The sequence below is a fragment of the Seriola lalandi genome, unplaced genomic scaffold (genome assembly GCF_002814215.2).
Source record: "Seriola lalandi dorsalis isolate HSWRI2012SDOR001 ecotype SW California unplaced genomic scaffold, Sedor1 jcf7180002054889, whole genome shotgun sequence".
Taxonomy (NCBI): Eukaryota; Metazoa; Chordata; class Actinopteri; order Carangiformes; family Carangidae; genus Seriola; species Seriola lalandi.
Window position 1 is genome coordinate 1136703 of NW_019525441.1, and position 21973 is coordinate 1158675.

Sequence of the window (21973 nt, forward strand, 5' to 3'; positions counted from 1 at the left end):
TCTTTGTAAATCTAAATAGTTAAAAACTGCTAGGAGCCAAGACTCGTTTTTCTATGGCGGTACTGGACTGCCTTTAAATTGTCCTACATCTCATACTGTTGCATTTTCATGAATTATAACCACATTTTATATTCAAGAGGTTTTCAGATGCCACAAGGTTAATATTGTGACCAAGCTTCTAGGTAGGAATTACACAACAAAATCAATCTGGATGTGTAGTTTATTCAGCCCCACTTGTCAAATGCACAACTGCTCTTCATTCCACACCACTGTGAATTACAAGTAAATATTTCAACAATTAAAATGTGCATATAATTAAACAACACACAAGCAACAAAATACCTTGACAAATTAAAGCTACATTACCTTATGACTTTGATAACCTTATCCATTGTAATTTAACAGGAAGACACAATACTATTGTACAACACTAGTATCATTACTTCACATCTAACTTAACAGAACTGATGATGTAATATCATTTCTTTTGAATATCCATGCATATATTAGACAATATTTTTCCATATTAAAGAGGCCAATGTCATGTAACATTTGGCAGTTGCTGTTAATACTTTAAGGAAAGATTTTGAGTGTAGTAATGGAGACCAATTTTAATTTCCCTGTGAACCCTAAAGGAGGACCAAAAAGAACAAAACTAGTATGGTTGAGGTACAGGTGTTATAATGAGAGGGGCAGAGTTTCTTCCACTGTCATTATTCCCAGGGAAAAAGTATGGATAAAGTTTCTCTGTGAAATGGCAGCCAGTGAAAGAATACACATGTGATTTAGAATCTACATCATAGAAAGAAACCACTCCCTCATTATAGTCCACAAAGATGCCCACCTTCTGAAGCTTTTCTTTCAGTGTGATTGTAGCAGTGTTTTGAGATGCTGTATATTTGCCCTCATTCAACCCAAAGGTCAAAAAACCATCTTTAACTGACAGCTTTGCGTCTCCTGTTCTATCAACAGACTCCTTGACCACTCCAACAATCCACAAAGTCTTTCCTTTCACCTGCACCTCAAAGTAAAACTTCCCAGTTGTGAATCCCTCCTTTGCCAAAACCTCTGGAAACTTTTTAAATCTCTTTGGATTGTCGGGAAGTTCCAGTTCGGTGTCTTCATCTGCAACCTGTTTTCCATCTTGACTTATGACAAGTGAGCAATGAGCTGTGTCAGGGTCAAGAGTCACGTCCACTGCATGTTCTCTCATTCTTTTCATTTTGATCTCAGGAAGCTTTTCCATGATTTCATCAACTCTTTGTTTCAGCAGAGCCACAGCTCCTCTCACTGCCTCAAAAGACAGGTAATACTGAAGTCCAATGTTGGTGCAGTCCTTGTTTAAAGGTGAGCTCAGGGTTGGGAAGCTCTGGAGAAAATGATGGTGATCCTCCGACTGTGACAGCAGCTCCAGCTGGCTACTTCTGCTTTTGAGCTCAGTCATTTCCATCCTCAGTTCTTTGAGAAAAGCTTCACCTTTTTGCTTCGTTGCTCTGTGCCTCTCCTCAATCACCTCAACAAGCTCGGCATGGCTTCTTTGAATGGAGCGTATCAAGTCAGTGAACACCTGCATGCTGGCTTCTTTCTCCTTGTCAGTTTCTATCTGGCAGGCATTCAGTGAGTTTTCAATCTCAGCTATCTTCTCAGACCGGGATTGGATCAGCTTTTGGATATTTGCCATTGCCTCATCTTTTTTTGTCATCACCGTTTCATATTCTTCCTCGAGTGGGACAACATAGTGACTCTTGTGATCGGTTCTGAGACACAAGACACAAATACAGGCCTGGTCATCCCTACAGTACAGTTCTGTTATCTTGTTGTGCGTCTTGCACATCTTATCATCAAGATTCCTCACTGGGTCTAACAATGTGTGGCTCTTGAGACCAGCAACTCTCTGATGTGGCTCAAGGTGCGTTTCACAGAAAGAAGTAAGGCACATCAGGCAAGATTTCACGGCTTTCTCATTTATCTCAGAGCAGATATCACAAAGAACGTCTACTGCAAGTTGTGGGTCTGGAGATGAGGCTTTGACTTGAACTAACTTCTTAAACTCACCTGCTAACTCGGACACCATAGTGTTGACTTGGAGTTTAGGTCTTGTGGAAAATGTCCTTTTGCACAATGGACACAGGTAAGTGTCACTGTTGTCCCAGTACTTGTGGATACATGCACGGCAAAAGTTGTGTCCACACGGCGTTGAGACTGGCTCAGTAAACACATCCAGACAGATAGAACACAGGAACCTCTCCTCTGACAACAGATTGCTGGCAGCCGCCATATCTGGACAAGAACCAAGCCGAAATACAATTTTAACGACTCATATAATTAAACTCAATGGGCTGGATAATGTGTTATATTTTTACTTTACTTTAACACGTGTAGCAAGAAACAGGAAGAATTGAATTTACCTGTAAAGTTGCACGTTTTAAAAGTGGATGCTTAAAACTGACAAACAAATTGTTCGAGAGTTACCACATTCAGTTTCGTTTAAGCACGTCGACGTCGCTAAGAGCCCCGCCCCTACCGTTCCTTTATTATACACTTCCTGGTAAAGTTAACTCTTTCGATTCCATTCACTGTGGCGCCCCCAATGTGCTCAATATGATACAAAAAATAATCTTGTAAAATTTATAAATAAAACAATACTTTATGGAATTATTTGAGAAATTATCAAAACTCAACGGAAGCCGAAAACGGCCATGCCCCTTTTTTATTTTTGCACTGTTTTTTTTTCTTTTTTTGGCACTGTTTTCTCGTTATAACGACTTATTATTTCGTTATCTCGATATAACAAAGATCGTTTTCTCGAAATAACCAATGAATTATTTCGTTATCTCGATATAACGAAGGTCAGGTGTGATGATTGTGTGCTGGACTGGACCGGGGCATCCTCATTTCAGCGCACGAGCTGCCACCGGCTGCTCCAGCTAAGGTAACGTTAACGTTACATTTATTTAACCGGATGTTATGTGTATGCTACGGAAGCCGAGAACGGCCATGCCCCTTTTGAGGATGGTCCGATCCAGCACACAATCATCACACCTGGCCTTCGTTATATCGAGATAACGAAATAATTAATTTGTTATCACGAGATAACGATCTTTGTTATATCAAGATAACGAAATAATAAGTCGTTATAACGAGAAAACAGTGCAAAAAAAGAAAAAAACAGTGCAAAAATAAAAAAGGGGCATGGCCGTTCTCGGCTTCCGTAAAACTCAACTCATTATTATGAGATTATATTTGCTCCACCACATTTTCATAATTATTGGAGTTCTGTTTTATTTCCTAAGACTTTTGAAAAAATACCTTTTAGAATAAATATCCAATAAAATTTAGTTACTATGAAAATGAATGATGAAATACCATTTCACAAGAAGTTGAGTTGTAATGATTTCTTCAAAATTTTCACAAGAATAATGTATTCATATGATTATTTATTTCATAATGTCTTTTCCTTTGATTGAATGATAATGTGGTCCCATATCTAGCAAGAGTGTTGGTATTTGTAAAATTAAAGATACACATTTATGTTTTATTCTTGCCAAAAATCATCCACAATTACTATTTTAGCCTACAACTAATTGATACATATCCTACAATTAGTCTTGATACTGTATATTTAGTCTTGATACTGTATATTGATTTTTTTTATAATGAATATGAATGAATATTTTCTCTCAACTTTCATGTTATTTCATGAGATGAAAGAACAAATTTGACAAAAAAGTATCTAGCTGCCAGCTCTGACTGGAACTGTTCATAGCACAGCAAGTGATGCTAAATGCAAACATTAGCATGCTAACATGTTCACACTGACAATGTTAATGCTTATATTAGCAGATATGTTTACCACATACACTATCGTCATTTACCGTGTTAGCATGCTAAAAAACGCTAATCAGCACCGAACACAAATTAGGTCGACAGGTGATGATGATGAGTTATGTTGTATAGTTTTTCAGGTATTTGGAGATAAACCCAAGTATTGGATGGATAAAATTTTCACCTAGTGATGGTGCAAGATGAAAAGTAAGGGATCATAAAATTATTACAACTCATCCTGAGAGAGACAGAAATGCCTCTAGCAAGTTTCATGGCAATGCATCTAACTGTTGATGAGATTTTTCATTCAAAACAACAAACGTGAACCTCATCGTGGTGTTAGAGGAAAAGTTACAGCATCCTTACAGGCATTAAGATTTCTTCTCTGGGAAAAACGAATGTGTGTACAAAATTTCATGACAGTCCACAGATGTTGGGATATTTCTGTCTGGCCCAAAGTGCTAAAAAGCAGGGCTGAGATGTGGTCTGTGAAGGCATAGTTAGTGTCTGGTGCACACACCCGTTCAATTCTTAGCTCAGAAAAGTCAGACTCCACTTGCCAAATATAGAATTTGATAAGATTCTTGCAGCCTGTTATCTCTTTTCAGATGTTACACCTGTTATCCACCTGAATTGTGCTACTGTGTTGTCATCTCTGCTTTACTTAGTCAAACTAGCACTGAGCTGTTGAGGCGTTGAAGAGGCCATTCTCTCATGTGGCTACCAGGTGAGTCTGACCACAAGAGGTCAGGCACAACAAGCAGGAGCTGAGTGGCACTTTGTTCAGTTGCTATTTTACTAGGAGCTGAACCTGTGGTCTGTACAAAACTACTGATTTTACTATGGAAACAAAATAGTATTATTTCCCTGTGTAATTTAGTCTGATTCGTCATTTAGGCTAATTTAAAAAAAAAATCTGATCATTATTTTAATTTTCTCTATTTATCATTAAATTCACTAAACTTATCTGAGCACAGTTTCACAAACATGTTAAAACTTGGCAAATATACATAACTCTGCATTAGCAAGTGTGGAGGTCTTAAAGTCCTTCTGTTGTTTTTAATCACTATTTTTACACACCGACCTCTTTTCACTTTGTCACTGATACAGTCACGCTTGTTATACACCCCTGCACACCATATTTGCTTTCTCCTTAACCGTTTGTGTTTGACATGCATGCTCAGTCATGCCCTATTCCTACCCTCTTGTGAGAGAAAGCATTAGAGGGCTTAGCAGGGTACAAAGCATGGTAGGCAATATAGTAACTAGCAGAATGAAACTGTGCACAGAGAGACTGGATGGGTAAATTAACTGGCTTTAGGGGAAACCACATATGTTTTACTCCATCATGTGTCACCTATACAAATATGAGAAAATGGAAAACAGTCATGCTCCAAATTCGTAGCCATGTAATGATAATTTACTGTAGTTTTTTTTTTTAAATTTATTTATTTTTTATATACGTTCTGGTTGGATGAAGTTTATTCGGAGAAAACTTGACCTGATGGATGACATCCTCTGCTAAGTAATGTTGTTTTGGTAGACTGACTGTCGTCAGTGCAGGTGACCACTGCAGCGTTCCTCCCCCTGCAGCCATCATCTATTCCTAATGGCTTGCAAGCTTATTGAATTACTGCAGTGGAAAAATAGGCAAATACATAATGAAGAATCTGTATTGGTCAAAGAGGACGTCTTGCTGTGATGAAAAAATGTCACATTGGGCAGGGTGGTGAAACATCAGAGAGACAAGGACCAGGCCTTTCCCTTACTTTATTTAGAAGATATTAATGGCTTTTATGTCATGGATATGGTTATACACAGATACCCCAAGAACTACATTTATATTTTATTAAAGTTTGGTGATCTTATTTCCCATTGACTTTTATCTAATCTAATATAATCTTTTACGCATTTCTTGTATAAAGTTTGTGGGTTTTGTGTATGGTAGCATTTCCTTGATGAGTAAATGCGTCTTGCATAAAAAAACAAAAACAAAACAAGTCTAGACAATCAAATCAATGTTCATCAGCTCACTGCTGAAATACCAAATTACCATCTTTCCCTCTGGGGTCACATACATGCTCTGCTCAGTCATTTTGTAGTCTACTTTACATAATGAAGAGCAATTTCAAAATTAATTGTTAGTCTTACTGGCTTGACTGGAATTCATAATGAGATGTATCCAAGTCAATGATAAGGGCTCTAGTACATTTATAAATAGACATTAGTTTATGTACAAACTGGCCTTGCAAAAAAAAAGGCTATACAGTAAGTTTGAGCCTTTGTTCACTGCAGCCTGTGCTCTTTTCCCCTCTGTCTTTTATCTCTGTTTATTCATGTACACCTCAGCCTGAAATTCTTCAGGGGGTATGTGGTTACATTGTAACCAAGGTTGTGCTGTCAATAGCAGGGTGGTATTCAGCCTGTGGTGGTGGAGCAAGGTAGCAGCTCCAGTTCCTTCTCTGTCACTCCCTATTGTGACTCTTTCCTCAAGTTCACACTGGTGCTGCCTTCAAGGACCGTTAGAAATGTTTATTTGGATATGGGTTGGATGAATGATTAAAATGGAACTCATTGTACTTTTTTAGTTAATAATATATTGTAACTTGTATTTGTATTAATTGTATTTTGTGGTGTTTCTATCTATCTATATGTCTGGAGATTGCAGACTGAAAATAGATAGTAGCTAAATCTGGAACATCTAATCTTTTTGAATGAGATTAATTTGCAGCCTACTTACTCCTTGGCAAATACATCTAATAAGAAAAAATATATAGATAGTTATATTTGAAGCACAATATACTGCTTGCGTTCTATGACTTGATTCCTTTCTGTTAGGTTGTTATTTGAGTGTTCAATAACATCGAAAATACGGGCTGCACTCAAAGGCAGCATCCGCAGAAACGTGCTGTCGGACACCCTGAAAGCAACAAGCTTGACTGGACCAAACGCTCCTTACTGCAGTGCCCTGCTCTCAGCACTTTGACGGGAATAGCAACAAAACGAGGTTATTCATCCTCACGAAACGTTGGTCTGGTGAGTATGTTCTCGGTTACAAGACGAAAATGTTAGTTTATCGATGTAACAATGAGATAATACGGTTAAACTTTGTCCTGCTCATCAACGTCGCAGGTGGAGGGATGTTTTTTTCAGGATGCTCGAGCGTACACCCCGTCCTGCATAAGGGGGCAAGAAAGTTTGTCTAGAACCGTAAGGGACACATTTTCCCTTGATGTATGCGTTTCTTGTGACGCTGAAGGACACCTGCATTGGTCAAAGTCCAACATTTCCGAGGCAGGTCATATCATTCTTAGAAGAAACCACGTTAGTATGTAATTAACGTTACCAGTCAACGCATCCGGACGGGCAACGGTCATTTAACAAGCGTGGGAGGCCTTGTTACGAATAATAAACTACTAGCTTAGGTGCTGTAAATCACTAACTAGGCTATTAAGTGTTAAAACGACTACATTTAAACATTTAATTATAAAACAGCAGGACATTTCCGGCCAGTGTGAGAGCTCGTTAAAAGTCTTGTTTGCTTTCTAAGTGGCAGAACGTTAGCTAGTAGTGAATTTTGTTTGGCGCATTAATATTTTAAATGGCGTTGAGTACTGTCACAGATGTTTTAATCAGGTGAGGCCAGGGCAGGAACTTCCCTGTAACTGTCATATATTCACCCCAACAATGTATTAGTGTCAAGTCCTGTGCAACACTGCAATTTTTTATTTAAATTCTTCTACAATGTTTTCTCTGGTCGAAATGCTGTAGGACTGATAATCTGCATGGTTTGAGGTCCTAGCATGGAGTAGTTATTACAATAACTTTATAGGGATGGTTTACCCAAATTACAACAATCAAATAACTAGTCCTGTCTAGATAGCTTATTTTTATGTGCCAAGGTCTTAAAAGTGTCTGAGGTTTCTGCTTTCCACCCAGGCACAATGCAGTTTCCCTTGGGTGCTCACTCAAAAATCAACAGGGCCCCTGGATAATCCACATAATGCTCTGAACAGTAAAATGTGAACTACTTTTTCTTGAAGAAACAGTGTACCTGTGGATCTTCTGGATACTTAATGGAGAGATACAACAACTTCCATTGTACCTGGGAGAAGGCAGGGAAAGCATCTAAAATCTTGGGCAAATAAAACCAAAATTCAGTGTATGAAAAGAAGACACTAGAGTTAAGTGTAGCAAACCCACTACCATTTTTAAGGTGTGGTTGGTTAATCTGAAATCTTTCTTCCCAAGCAAATGATTAATCCAACCCTTTACTCAGAGAAAAATACTATCCATTCTTACTGTTACAGACATGTATATGAATCCTCGGCCACACATCATTTCCTGTGGTGCTATCCACTGAAGGACACTGTAGATCAATGTTATGGGACTAAGTGCCTCTCACCCCATGGCCTTTAATTTACAGAACAGAAACTGCAAGCTCAATTAAGGCTCAGAGGTTTATGGTCTGTTCAGGGGTATGAATTATTTAAAGATGTGGTTTGTTGATACAACGAGGAGATAACAGTCAAAACTTGGATGCTGCATCAATGAACAACTAGTAAGATGAACCCCGGTGGACACCTTGATAATACAAGTATAGCAGAAGGAGATTCAATTATAAAGTAGTGTAAATTAAAAGTTTGAAGTTGCAGTGTAGTAAGAGAAATATAACATTAACTTTTAATTGATGATGATTGAGGTTTTCTCAGTCATACCCAAATGCCTTTTGAGAATGCTACCAGACAGTAGTGTGTGATCAGATCGGAGTTGTGTGCAGATAGGAGTTAAATATGAAGAATACTTGAGCAGTCTTATAATTTGTAGCTTATTTGACTAGGTTAAGGATGCAAACCATAAATGCGCAAAAAATGACTTTTGGGATGTTGCTTTTATTTTGACATTTGATAAGCAGCTGTATCACTTTGGTAAACATTTTATGTAGAGCTGTCAAAAGTCACAATAAGCTGAGCCTTGACATGAAAAACTTTATTTTGCCTGACTAATTTTGGACAGCTGCAGTTACCTGCTGCAAATCTTTTATTCCATTTAATTTTAATTTTCCTTTCCCTCGGATAAAGACGATGGTATGTGGGGTTGCAGAGGCAAAACTTGAGGACATTCTGAAGGAAAAGAATTCAACTATATATTGACTTTTCATTTGTGGTCAGATAAGCAGTACAAAGTAGTTATTTGTTTTTCACACACTCTTTTAAATTGATAGATTACTTTGTAACCAGCTGGTTTATAAATTTTGTATGAGATCCACAGTTCCATTTGCAATGTATTTACCGTTTTGTGTTGCTAGTGTCATGACATTTTGCTATTGAGGGGAAACATGAGGTCAGCCAGAGAAGTGTGATGCTTGTCATTCATCTACAGTCTTGCGGCATCAAATTCTGTTACATCTGAAGCAATATTTTTTGTGATTTTTACTGAGCAGTATTTTGAGTTAACAAAATCTAATTTTTTAATTGCAACAGCGTTTTAAGCTTGAATCCCCATATATTGCTGCAAAATGTATATTTCCCATAATCTCTTTTTGTATTGACGAAAACAAATCTGTACTTACAGAAGTGAACTGGAGGAAGGAAGATGTCAGCTGTTTATAAAGACGAACAGGAGGACTGGTTGACGGTGTGTCTAAAGTACCTGCTCTTTGTTTTCAACTTTCTCTTCTGGGTAAGTACCAGCAAGTAGGAAATCATCTTTCTAAGCAACTTGCACTCTCAAAAACCCTACAGGAAAAACCCTTACAATAATTTCATGTTGTCATATATGCAGTTGCATACTTACTTGCAATCTGCTGCTCAAACAATATTAAACAACCTCTTTTGACAGCCTGTGTATTGAGATGCATTGAGAGGTGTACTTACTGTACTTATCTCTATTTTTAACATAGAGATAAATACAGCAAGCTTAATTAGAGCTGGTTAGTGAATGGAAATGATAATTTTGTACTTAAAGACGCAGGGAAAAAACGCTTTAATGCTCCTTTAAAACTGCAGGCAGAGATACATTAGAGAGATGGAGCCATGCAGAAACAGGGAGAGGATTAAGGAGAGTTCTGGCTCTGAAAAGGCTGAGCTATGGACTTGGCCCAAAGTGAGTCATAGATTATTTAGGGCTTGTCAGTGTACAATGGGGAACAGTGTATCAAACCTGCTCTCTGGCACCGCACTTTACGATACTGCAGTTTGCTGCTAAAATGGTACGCACTTACAGCTACTGTGCAGAGTGTCTGGGGTCACTTTGAAACATTTTCAAAGTCTGAGGCAGAGTTAAAGAGAAGACTGTGAGCAGAGAGACAAATCTGTATGTGGGAGAGGTTAAAGAGAGAAAAAGGATCAAGCTTTATCTTCAGGCTTGGGTTAATGCTCTGTCATCACCTTAAACCTCATCTCTTGAGGAAATATATTGTGTCCCTCTCCTCATCGGCCTGCAGGATAACTAACTATAGCTACTTATTTTTTTACCTAAAATTTTTCTTCAACTACCAATTCTGCTATGTACATCATATTTATGTAAGCTAACATGTCACAAAAAAGGTCCCCAGCCATTTTATTATCAGTTTATTATAATTCAGTTGGACTTAGTCATCTTACTAGTTAAACATAAAAGGAAAGTCCTGAATGTGCTATAGTTTGGGAAAAGTCATCTCCCACAAGACCCAATATATATATCCATTGGTGCCTCCCTGGTTGGACATGTTGTTGTGAATAAGAGGATCTTGCTTTTGATGGAAAGGGGTGGGAGGATGAAGGGGGCAGACTCTCTGAGGCATTTCCTATCCGCCTGACTGTGAACCTGATGAGATGAGAGGAACAGATTTGGACGCCACCCTGGGTTTGTTATCCAGGATTGTTTGTCAGGAAGTGGTCATTATGCCATGGCTCGACCTCTGGAGTCCCACTGCTCCTATGACTGTTATTCTTTATGCCTGGCTGCTTCTCTCTGTTTCTCTCTTTTCTATTGCCTCTCTTTTCTTTCTGCGCTCGTTTTTCACTCCTTTTCACTGTCTTCTCATGTTGTTGCTTTTTCATATCTGTGACTCATCTAATAGGGTTGAACTCTCTTCCTAGTTGTCACTTCCTGGCCTGTAAAGTCCTATACTTTTTGGTCTTTTGTCTGTCTTCAAGACTGAATTGACATGGCACTCAGTGTTTTCACAGTATTTCCTTTCTCTGTTTGAGTCATCTGTATTGCCTCTGTCCCTGTTTTATGATTCATACCTTTTCACTTTCGCTTTTATTATGGCTTTTATCATGTCTTTTCATCTTGTTGTCTTCTCTGAAACCTTTTGCTTTACACCCATATCAGTTTTACAGTATCTCTTTCCTTATATTCTAATATCTTTCTAACCCCACCACTTCCTCCCTCCTTCTCCACTTCTCTTCCAGGTGGGTGGAGCTGCTGTTTTGGGTGTTGGAATCTGGACACTAGTGGAGAAGAGTGACTACTTGAGTCTGCTGGCGTCCAGCACTTTTGCTGTCTCGGCATACATCCTAATCCTGGCTGGCGGCCTGGTGGTGGTTACAGGCTTCTTGGGGTGTTGTGCTGTCATCCGGGAACAGAGAAGCTGTCTGTCCACGGTGAGAGTGCAAGAGTGCTTATTTAAAATCTTCAAGTGTTTTATGCCTTTACAAAAATTTAGTTTCCACACAAATGTTATTGCTAAATGGGTAACAATTTAAGATTTGTCATTCAAAGGAGTGTAGTTTTCTCTGAAAAGGCCTAAATGCAGGAAACAGTTACTTCTAAAACCCCCTTACTGAAACTAAGTAGTCACACTGTAACTGAACGGTGACCAGAAGATGCATTTTTACTGAGAAGCTATGAGATGTGAGTGTATGAGGGAAACTTAATCAACTCAACTGTGCCTTGGTCAAGAGCAATCTAGGCTGAGGACTCAATTATCATATCACCCTGTTATTTGGTGACATGACTTGAAATTTACACCATGACATATTATCCATTTTCATTATCATTTATCTCTAATAATGAAAATTATTATTATTAAAATTATATAAATGAAATGGCTTGTTGACAAAAAATGAATCTACTGTTTTGTACTAAGAAACAACAGGTGCAACAGTGGACCTCAATCAAACTGCAACTTTGGAATTAATAGAATAATTAATATATAAAAAGGAAAATGTTTTCCAAAGAATTTAAATTTATTTTTTGTTTTCTGAGATGGTCCTGGAGCCTGTCACTATTATCCAACATGTTTGTTTTCACCTTACTCACCTGTAAACAGCCGCTCCATTTTCTGCATTTCATTCTCTGCTCAACTACGTAACAAATATGCAACAACATCACATGGAAATCATCCATGCTCTCCTTGGTCTAAGGTTTATCACTGAATGCTGACAAATGACTCTATGACAGGACCCGTACTGTCCTCATTATTTCACAGAGACAGGTCCCAATGGGAGAGAAGCAGGCTGGAGGTGAACTTTCACTGCCGCAGGACTATTTATAGGTCTATCTATCTACTGTTGATGGATAGAGCAATAGGAGAGAGAAAGGGTCTTGCAGGAGTTAAGAAGTGGATCTGTAGATAATTTGGAGTCTGGTGCATTTTGGTTGAATACCAAGTATTGATGGGCTATTTATAGATTAGTTTTGGGAGATTAATGAGTGATGCCAGTGCATGCGTGCGTGTGTGTGTGTTTCTGTGTGTGAAGAAGGAGTGAAGTTAGCATTTTGTGTGGGGAGCAGATACACAGTGACTGGAGTGTTTTTTGAAATCTTGTAACCAAGAGATACAGAGCAGGCTGTGTTTCTGCATGACATAACTGTGATGACAGCAAAACAGAAGAGAACATTTGCTTAAGTGTTGTCAATATTAATTCAGTGAGATGATTTCTCCCCTGCAGCTGTTTATTTGACTAGTAGTGTGCCATCGCTTTGTTTCTTGCATCGCGCAGGGTATATAGTAGCATCTGCCCCGCTGTAATGGTCTTGATTGAAACAGTGCTGGTGCAGCTGTCAAACTGTTGTGTCCTGCTCCGCGACAGGTGGGCCTAATTAGTTTTGTGTGTGTGCATTATGTGTAGGGTGTATGGACCATTGTCTGAACAATGAAAAGTTTCTGCCTGCTTTATTTTAGTCCGGGAAAGCTGCAGTTTTAATCTTGCTCATTCTGCAACAGTCCGTCAGAGCACTCTAAATGTGTAGGCGATGTGTTCCATACACACTTTACATAACCATGCTCTGTATTTCCCTACGTACAATAGTGCTTATTATTGACAATGAAGCTTACAATAGGAACCACCAGTGTTTAACTGCTGAAGTATTGATTTCTAGTTTTAGTTGATTGTTGGTTGTATTAATGAAGAATACAAATGAATGATTGTGCTGTGTTGCTGGTTAATATTTAAATCACTTTAATTTAGTTTTTGCCAAGAATTTTGAAAGATTTTGAAGTTAATGATACATAATGGAACTAGTTTCAAGCAGCTTGGAGAGCTCCTTAAAAATGCCGGAGAGAAATCTGATGCTACAGTCTGTCAAATAGCTTTCAAGTTGTCTCTTTTTGTGCAACAGTGTCATCTGTGTGAGAAGTGACAGATGCAGCACAATGACAGTTGATAGAAGTTTTTATTGAGCCGTCACAAGTGTGAGCAACTTCCTCAGATGAGTTGGCACAGGCGACAACTGTGCTGATGTGTGAAATGTAGGATGAATTGAAGTCTTGTGTCTAATTTATTGAATTACTCCCTTCCTTTCTCTCTCTGTCCTCCCTCTCTTTTGCAGTATTTCTTCTGCCTGCTGTTCATCTTCTTGATTGAACTGGTGGCTGGAGTACTTGCTTATGTATACTACCAGAGGGTAAGTGGTCGCTGCTTATCATTTACTTGTAGTTAAGTGGGGATCTACTAAGAAGATCCAAATTGCCAATGCAAGTTCAGTAGTTACTGTGCTGGTTGCTTTTCCAGTAGCAGACAGAATGAAGGATGTAGACAGGTAACAGTGAGGGCTGAAACAATGTTTTAATTGCCTTTTGGGTTTGAGTGTTACAGATTGTGTTGACTCTCTGGGTGCGCGATGAAGAGCAGCACTTTCTGCAAAACAGCTACTGCTCTGCATGGAAGAAAATGTTGAATATATTTAACTGTCAAGAGTGTGTGTGTATGAATAACTGTCCGGTGCTTTAGCCACCTCTTGCATTTAGCTTGAACCTTTCAGGGCAACAACTGATATGGTGAGAAGGGAGACCCTGTACAAGATCAGTGACTTTAAGCATTGACTTTGGTTAAATGTCCCTACCAAGTAATGAAATGAAAACAGCATTTCCCTACAGAAATGTAAGTATCATTATATACTTTTGATCCTGTTATAATGTCGATACAGTTTGAGATTTTCTTCTTCAGGGAAGTGTTAACTTAATAACTTTTCAGAAAGCCTCTCTGTGATAATTTTTCTTTTTCTTCGTGACTGAATTCAGAAACAGTAGCAATGCAGGAACACAGACTTCAGGTCATCATTACATACCCTGAGGATATCAGCAGTTCAGTTTAAATCTTGTTAATCCTGTTGTGCCGTGTGCATCAAAATTCATGTTTATGAACACCGTTTCTTGTCTTAGCTTATGTGACCCATTTGGGATTTAAGTGCAATATCTGGCCTCATTTCTCTTTTTTGTCCTATGTGGAAATATTTCCCAGAAGTCTTTGTTCTGTCTCATAGGACATGGGTGATGATGAGTCATGGAGAATCTACAGTAGATTTTTAAGCTTTACTTTTTGCTGTCCTTTTATGTGTCTGAGGTTTCACTGTTTACCACCTGATCTGAGCGGTAGCTTCGGTGTCTGGAGTTTATCTAACGCAAAGGTCTCAGGATCTTGTTATCTTACGAACATCTGCCTGTCAGTCAGCTAGGACTGCAAAGAGCACCACGCTATCTGCGGGCAAGCTCAGAGATTTATTATAATGGAAAAGGGTTCAGCACAGGGTAGAATCACTTTAAGATAAGGGCTCTCATCCTCTCTCCGTTTCTTTTTCACTCTCCTGTGTGTGTGTGTGGATGCACATCAACATATGCACTCATCAAAGGCTGTATTTAAAGTCTATTTTTTGCAGTGAGTTGTTCCTCTTTCTTTTCAATCACAGTACTTGCAGAGGCCTGGGAGTTGCTACCTGTCTATCATCACCACCACTGTCTATCACCTCAGCACTGTCACACCTTAGTCATTGCTCCTACATAATTGTCTACATGTCCGCCCTCCCCCTTCTCAAGCTTGTGTTATACTTTCCCCATTTGCAAGTATGCGAGGGTCCGCATAATGTAAATGTTATCATTGGAAAATGCGCAGATGTCCGTGTACCCAATTTGTTGTAACTGCCCAGACTGTCTTTGAGGCCACTACTGCAAGGGCACCAACTATGCATGCGCTCCTCCAGAAGTATAATAACTATGCGTCCGTGGTGTCTGCAGCTGTTAGTGTGTGTGAGGTCTCAATTATACTCCCTTGCGGATGCACATACAGTCTCTCACTTTCAGTCTGTACTGTCTATCTCTGTGTTCCTCATTTTCAGCTGAGTGAGGAGCTGAAGCAGCATCTCAACCAGACTATGACAGAGAACTATGCCCAGCCCGGGAAGGAGGACATCACATTAGCTGTGGACAGACTACAACAGGATGTATGGACTATGTTTGCAAAAGCCTCTGAGGTTTAGTTTATATAAGATTATAAGATGCACTTTTCTTCAGCAAGCATTGTCAGGTATCACCAGGCTTTGTTATAAATTTATTTTCCATGACTCATTTGGCAGCTACCATATTTGAAGGAGTTTTAAAGTATGTTTATACCCAGTAGAAGGAATTGCTAGTAGCTCTATGTTATCTATTGGGGTTTGCGCAAAGTATTGTTCCAGAAATGTCTAGTGAAATAGCCAGAGCTACAGTAATTTTGTGTAAGTGCCTGTAAGGAAGGCAGCATCATTTTCTATAGTTGCAGGAATTGTCTCATGTTTACAGAATACTGATTTGAGGAAGGAAGGGATTTGAGCCAAATAGATTAATAGAGTTATAGAATTAATTAGAGTTAAATGATAAAAAGAAGGGGAGGGAGGGATTTATTTATTTATAATGAAACCAAACACTTCATTCTCTTCTTTCTGATTTTGCAGTTCAAGTGCTGTGGCAGCAACAACTCCCATGATTGGATAGTGAGTGTGTACATCTCGTCAAAGCAGGCAGAAGAGAGAATTGTGCCTGACAGCTGCTGTAAAACCATCACCCCTCACTGCGGCAAGAGAGACCACCCCTCTAACATCTACAAGGTGGAGGTCAGTGGACTAAACATTTTGAGTGCTTATCCATGCTTCACATGTGAAGTTTTTTCACCTTCTTGTGTCAAACACTTCAGTTCCCCTTCTTATCACTTACAGTACACTACCTGCATCATGTGCAAAAGTATGAACCCTCAGAATTACACATGCTGTGGATAATGACTATAACCATGTAGTGTTTGTATCATAGGTCTGAGATGAAAAAATGTCTACTTTTGTCACTTTTAGACATTACTGTTTATCTGTATCATCTACTATGTTTGTGCACTTCCCCTTATAAAATAGTATTAAAAAAAATAGGTAAAGTGGTCTGAAAATGTACTTTAGATAAATAAGCTGCTAAACCCACATGTTCCCTGAAGCATGTCTTGATTGCTCAAGGGTGTGTTTATTGTCCGTTAAGATTTGTAACTGTCATCCTTTGACTCTGCAGGGTGGATGCATCACTAAGCTGGAGCAGTTTCTGGCAGACCACCTGTTGGTCATTGGTGCTGTGGGAATAGGAGTAGCCTGTCTGCAGGTAAGTAAGATACTATATGTAGTTCAGACGGTGTTTGCAGGAGCAGAATACAATTCTGCTGTTTTCATCTAAGCCCAATTATTATTTTATCAAAAAACGAGACAGTGCCTTTACCTTTGTTGATCGAAACCTTACAAAACCCAGACAGATGGGTTTCTGTCTTTCCTTTTTTGAAAATGTACCATCGCAGGTCAACAACGGCTAAATGGACAGTTCTTTTCATCTCAACCTAGTCTCTCAGTCACCATTATCTAATTTTATTCATTCCTGTTATTTGATTTGTCCCAGACTCATGTGGAGGGGCTTTTAAGCCTTACAGCCTAAGGAGGCATACAGGGGTGCTTTTTTTTCCAATTTTGTGCTGCCTGACAGCCCTCTAAAGCTGTGCCACCTCTTTGTAAATTAACTTGAGGGAAACCTGAGACCAATTTTTTCCACTGGTTCTTGTCAGACTGATATTCCCTTTATGCCCACCATTTCCCATGCAGACAAGGGAATTGAGAATAAAACCATATGTCCTGCTGACAGAAGGCCGGGATTTCTGTGCTGTAATAATCAGGGCTTGCAACAACATAAAAATATCACTATTCACGTGATCTCTGTGATGCTTAAGATTGTTGACAAGGGAATTAAGGAATACAGCTTGCCATTACCTGTATCAGTAATGTATGAATATTTTTTTCTCATCCTCAAATTGCCTGAAGGGATAATACACATGTAAAGGGGGTGCTGAATATATAAACCATACCTAGAGAAATGCATAAAAAATCAACTTTGATTAAGTGTGATTTAACATTTTTCAGTCCGCCATGTTTGTTTTCTTTCTGTACTGGAGGGTTGCTGTATGTCTTGTCTTTGTCAACTGAACCAGTCTGTCTTAATCTTGATATACTGTCCTGTCTCTAGTAACTTTTTCACTCACTGAACCAAAGTAGATTTGTTGAGATCCATGTTAAATCAAACTAGTTGTAGTTTTAATCTCTTTTACATTTATGTTTTTTGTACCACATTAACCTGTCTTTGGTACGTTGTACTGTATGTCTTTTTGTCTGTGTGTGTGTGTGTGTGTGTGTGTGTGTGTGTGTGTGTGTGTGTGTGTGTGCGTGCATGCATGCTGTCACTGTAGCTGGCTGGGGCAGCCATGACAGCCTGCTTTATCTATATGCTCTATAAAGAAGAGGAAGAGGACTTCGGTACATTGTGATTTAGCTCTAGAGCTTTTGTGGTTTAATCAACTGAAGAGACAAGGTTGGAGGGCATTGTGGAAATTTGGTATCTTACTGCATGTTTGTCCTTGTGTGACTGTCTGCTGTGTATTCCATGTGAAATATGTGGGCTACATGTATACTAAATGAACATTTATGTTCTTTCATGATCTTTGCTGAGTGTGAAGCATGCAGCTTGCCTGGCTTTGGCTGTATATTGCAGATTGTTGCTCTGCATGTTGTGATAATGGGCTGATATGGCTGATAAGTACATAATGACTTGAGAAAGGTCAAACATCAACAACAAACATCATCAGAATGTCTTGATTAATCAAAATTTAACTGCATCTCATCAATGATGTGGTTAGCAACGAGAAAAGAAAAACACGGTGACGCATGTATTTACAGAATATACAAAGGTTTTGTGATATATTCCTATTGGCAGATTCACTTTAAATTCAACTCTTATCATCAGGCTTCAATATATTTTTTTAGTAAGGTGGTAACTAGGTGTATAGATTGAGATGGATGTGGAATGCAATTTTTAGACAGTTCTGTCTTATTCTGATATTTGGTGTCATTTGGTAGCAGCACTACTAAGCAGCCTACCTCTATTCACCACACTTAACATTACATTTCTAAAGCATTGGTGGTGTTGCTATAGTTATTTGCAATCTAAAAATAGACTACCCAGAGTTTCTTTTGGCCACATAATGAAATATATTTCTTTACATTATTCCATCCTTTTTCATTGCTCAAGTATCAGTTACCTCAGTCTTCTCAAATTAGGCTTCAAAAAAACAAAAAGCAGGGAGGCTGTTTTTGTCACTTTTTGTTCTCATGTCAGCATCCTCAGAGCCAAAATGTCAGTCTTCCTCTGCTCCTACGTATCCATCACTGGAGGAGAATGGGAAAAAAAGTTGCCTGAAGAGAGATTGTGATGAGTCAATATAGAATGCTGACTAGCTCGATAAGGCTTTCTCAGAGGGCTTTTAGAGACTCAAAGACTGAATCTGGGCACTTGACTGTATATTCGTCAAGCCCAGCAGGCCCAGTGGCTTAGGTCAATATTTTTTCCTCCTGTTCTTCCTTAATTTTTGGACCTTTTCTTTCGTAGCGTATAGTTGAGTGCTTCTGTCAATTGTGTCTCACAGATTCTGTAAGGTTTTACATGCATCCATGTGCTTACTTTAGTGCCCTACAGTTTTGTTTAATGGGACCACATGTTGGAATACCATTGAGGTGTTAAAAACAGTTTTTCTTTACATTTTTTAGAATGTACTTTTTTACATTGGCACCAACTGAAGTATGGAGTTACATGGTTGGAACCCTTTTTGATTCCACAGTCCTGCAATTCAAATTTTTCATAATGATGTAATCAGGTATTCACTCTAATCCCTAATTTCAGTAGTATTCATGTATTACAGTATTGTCAACAGATTATTTGGATTTAGTTTTAAAACGGAATACTTAGATAAATGTTTATGAATTAATCTGCTTTTTGACCCCAGCTGAAGTGCTTTATTTTAAATTTGCTTGGACAAGCTTGTGCACACGTGTTCCTGCAATAATGGCTGCTTGAGTCCTGACATCCCCATAGTAACCACCTACATACTTTCCAGCGGTCTCTAACCCCATCACCTTTAACCCCTCTCTATCAATTCAAGCTTCCTGCAGTCCTCCATGGTGACTGAGCAGCACTCCTGACTTAACACTTCCTGTTTTCAGATCTGTGGGATGGTGTTCACCTGCTGTTTATACAGAAGGATCAAGATGGACCCTTACTGAGCAGACCTGGCCCCCAACACACCACCTTCAACAGGCAGTTGGAGCAATGACCTAATGAAACTTAACTTCAACCTCTGATTTTTGAACTCTGACCTGGTGATCTACGCCAAATGCTCAGACATGTTTCAGGTCACCTACATTGCAGTCAGAAACTAACTGTGCCATTGAACAGCCAGGCTGATCTTTGGTTCCCTCTGTACAGTATTACACTGAAGTTATAATGTTGTTCAATCCAGGCTTATACATTCCTGATACCTGACGGAGATCTAGGCTTCCTGGAGCATCATGTCTGGTTGCATCATTGCCTTGGCTGAGATGCATGCTTTTGTTTGAGCAGGACTGAAGAAAGGGCAGTCCTTACTCATATTGCATTCTACTCAACTAATGATGATGCAAATTGATTTATCATGTTTTCACTATGCAGAATTATATAATAGGGTTTTCTAGCCATTCCAGTGCTTAAGTAAGCTGAGTGAGAGCACCATGTACACTGGTGTCACTGATCATAGGTAACTTACAGTTGTATATTTTATAAACACAATGTGCCTCTTTCACAATTCTGCTGATAAATGATTATGTATTAATTCTGCACATGGAATCTTTAAAGAGAGCTGGTAATACACTGTGATAAACAGCAGCAAAGGAAATATAGTTTACTAGCTTTATTTTTGTAGTTATTTCTGTATTACTGACAATAGTACTAAACTTTGAACTGTATTATGGTTGAGATTAACTGATCAATACTGGTAATATTTAAGTGAATGGCTATGAACATTAGGACATTTCCAGACAGCTCAATAACAAAAACTGAAAGTGATTTTGGTTTCTAGATTCCTGAATTTTTGACTCCACCTAGTGGCCGTCAATGAGCATATACTCTACTAAGTGCTGTATTATTACCATGTGCTGCACATTCGTTCTAATACCATATTATGAAATTCTGAATTTATGATATATAAAAAGGAGATATTTATCTTGATGTGTGATGCTAATGTATGCATTTCATATGGTAATTTTAACATGAACACATTTCACTCTCTGTGAATATAAGATTTATTTCCACACTTTCCTGAACACACTGAGGTTTCATTCCCTGCAGTGAAGAAGTTGACCTTTGTATGAGCCAAAGAAAGCAGGGACTATATTGTTTTCACTGCCCAATCTATCTCTCCATTCCTTTTGCCAAAGCTATTACATATGGAACAATGAGTAGCCTTGTTGCCACTATACTGTAGAGGTGAAAGGTCTCAGATTGTCTGTTGTGGAATATAAAATAATAATATTTACTCTCTGGATGTAGATGTTTCTGTCCTAGACCAAAAAGTGAAAATCTTAATCCCTTTCAAGAACATGTCACAGTTGCCATGACTCAGTTCTTTGTGAAGGTCCTCGTAGGATTTGTTTTTTTTCCTGATTGACATCTCAATGAAGGTTGTTAATGTATGTAGATGGTTGATGATGAGTTAATGATATAACACTGGCATGTGCTCCAACTACTGATTGTGCTATTCAAAATATTGATATGAACCTCATAAATAAACGATGAATATTGTTGCATTAAGAAATTGCATTGTGTAAATGAAAGAGAAATATTTGGTGTCGTTTTAGACAGGCAGCTACGATCCAGTGATTGCTGTTTGGCGCTCTTCAGTTGATGAGATGATGATCATTATGGGCATTATGTCGAGTTGAGTCAGTTCATCTATATAGACCAGAGTGACCGCTTTGTCCTAGAAGGCTATATACAGTTTTTTCATGCATACGACATCTTTCCATAGATTAATATACAGTAAATCGAAATCTCACATTTTTCCATACTGAATCAAAAAAATGTTTTATCTGGCATTTATAAATGGGTGCCAAAATGGACGTACTGTACACTTCCAGGAAAGTATGTGCAGTATTTGTAGAGGTGCTTTAGGCTGCTTTTCAACCAAAGGCCTCAGGATGCTGGTTCCAGAAATGCTCGTGATACACTCAATCAATAGGAAATCCCTCAACTTCTCCCTGGAAATACAAAGTCAGCACTACTTTTCCACAACACATTAAAGTCTCTCTGTGTAAGGGCAATGTCAATTGGAGTAGTCAACCACTAGAGGGAGACAAAGCTTTTCCTTTTGCAGTGGCACAGTCCTCATCCTATCGGCGTGAAATAATCCTGCTGCTTTGATAAAACCTACCCAACGGGGCCAGTTCAGTCTCACCCACCACTTAGTAATATTCCAAAATAATAGAGGATGGAGTTAATGTTTTGTTTTGTCATACTTTTTGCCCGACTCAATGTGTTTGACATAATCTGCACGTTTCTTGTGTGTAAAACATGATTAAATCTCAA

At 38.7% G+C, this 21973-nt stretch overlaps 2 protein-coding genes across 4 annotated transcripts; one reads left to right on the forward strand and one right to left on the reverse strand.

Moving 5' to 3' along the window:
- Nucleotides 1–202: 202 nt before the first annotated feature.
- LOC111671922 (E3 ubiquitin-protein ligase TRIM39-like) lies at nucleotides 203–2519 on the reverse strand. Its single transcript, XM_023429172.2, has 2 exons — nucleotides 2409–2519; nucleotides 203–2280 (listed from the first exon to the last, which is right to left on the reverse strand). The coding sequence occupies exon 2, from the start codon at nucleotides 2276–2278 to the stop codon at nucleotides 656–658; it is 1623 nt and encodes a 540-aa protein (XP_023284940.1). The 5' UTR covers nucleotides 2279–2280; nucleotides 2409–2519; the 3' UTR covers nucleotides 203–655.
- A 4203-nt stretch (nucleotides 2520–6722) lies between these two features.
- Nucleotides 6723–21203, forward strand: tspan11 (tetraspanin 11). Of its 3 annotated transcripts, XM_023429187.2 has the most exons (9): nucleotides 6723–6861; nucleotides 9400–9507; nucleotides 11226–11417; nucleotides 13588–13662; nucleotides 15370–15474; nucleotides 15964–16122; nucleotides 16559–16645; nucleotides 17772–17893; nucleotides 19579–21203. In XM_023429187.2, exons 2-8 carry the CDS (start codon nucleotides 9421–9423, stop codon nucleotides 17847–17849), a joined length of 783 nt encoding a protein of 260 aa, XP_023284955.1. In that variant the 5' UTR covers nucleotides 6723–6861; nucleotides 9400–9420; the 3' UTR covers nucleotides 17850–17893; nucleotides 19579–21203. The 3 variants fall into 3 exon arrangements, with proteins under 3 accessions (XP_023284955.1, XP_023284956.1, XP_087036219.1); XM_023429188.2 differs by lacking the exon at nucleotides 17772–17893; XM_087180093.1 differs by lacking the exon at nucleotides 19579–21203 and having other exon boundaries at nucleotides 16559–17893.
- Nucleotides 21204–21973: the final 770 nt, after the last annotated feature.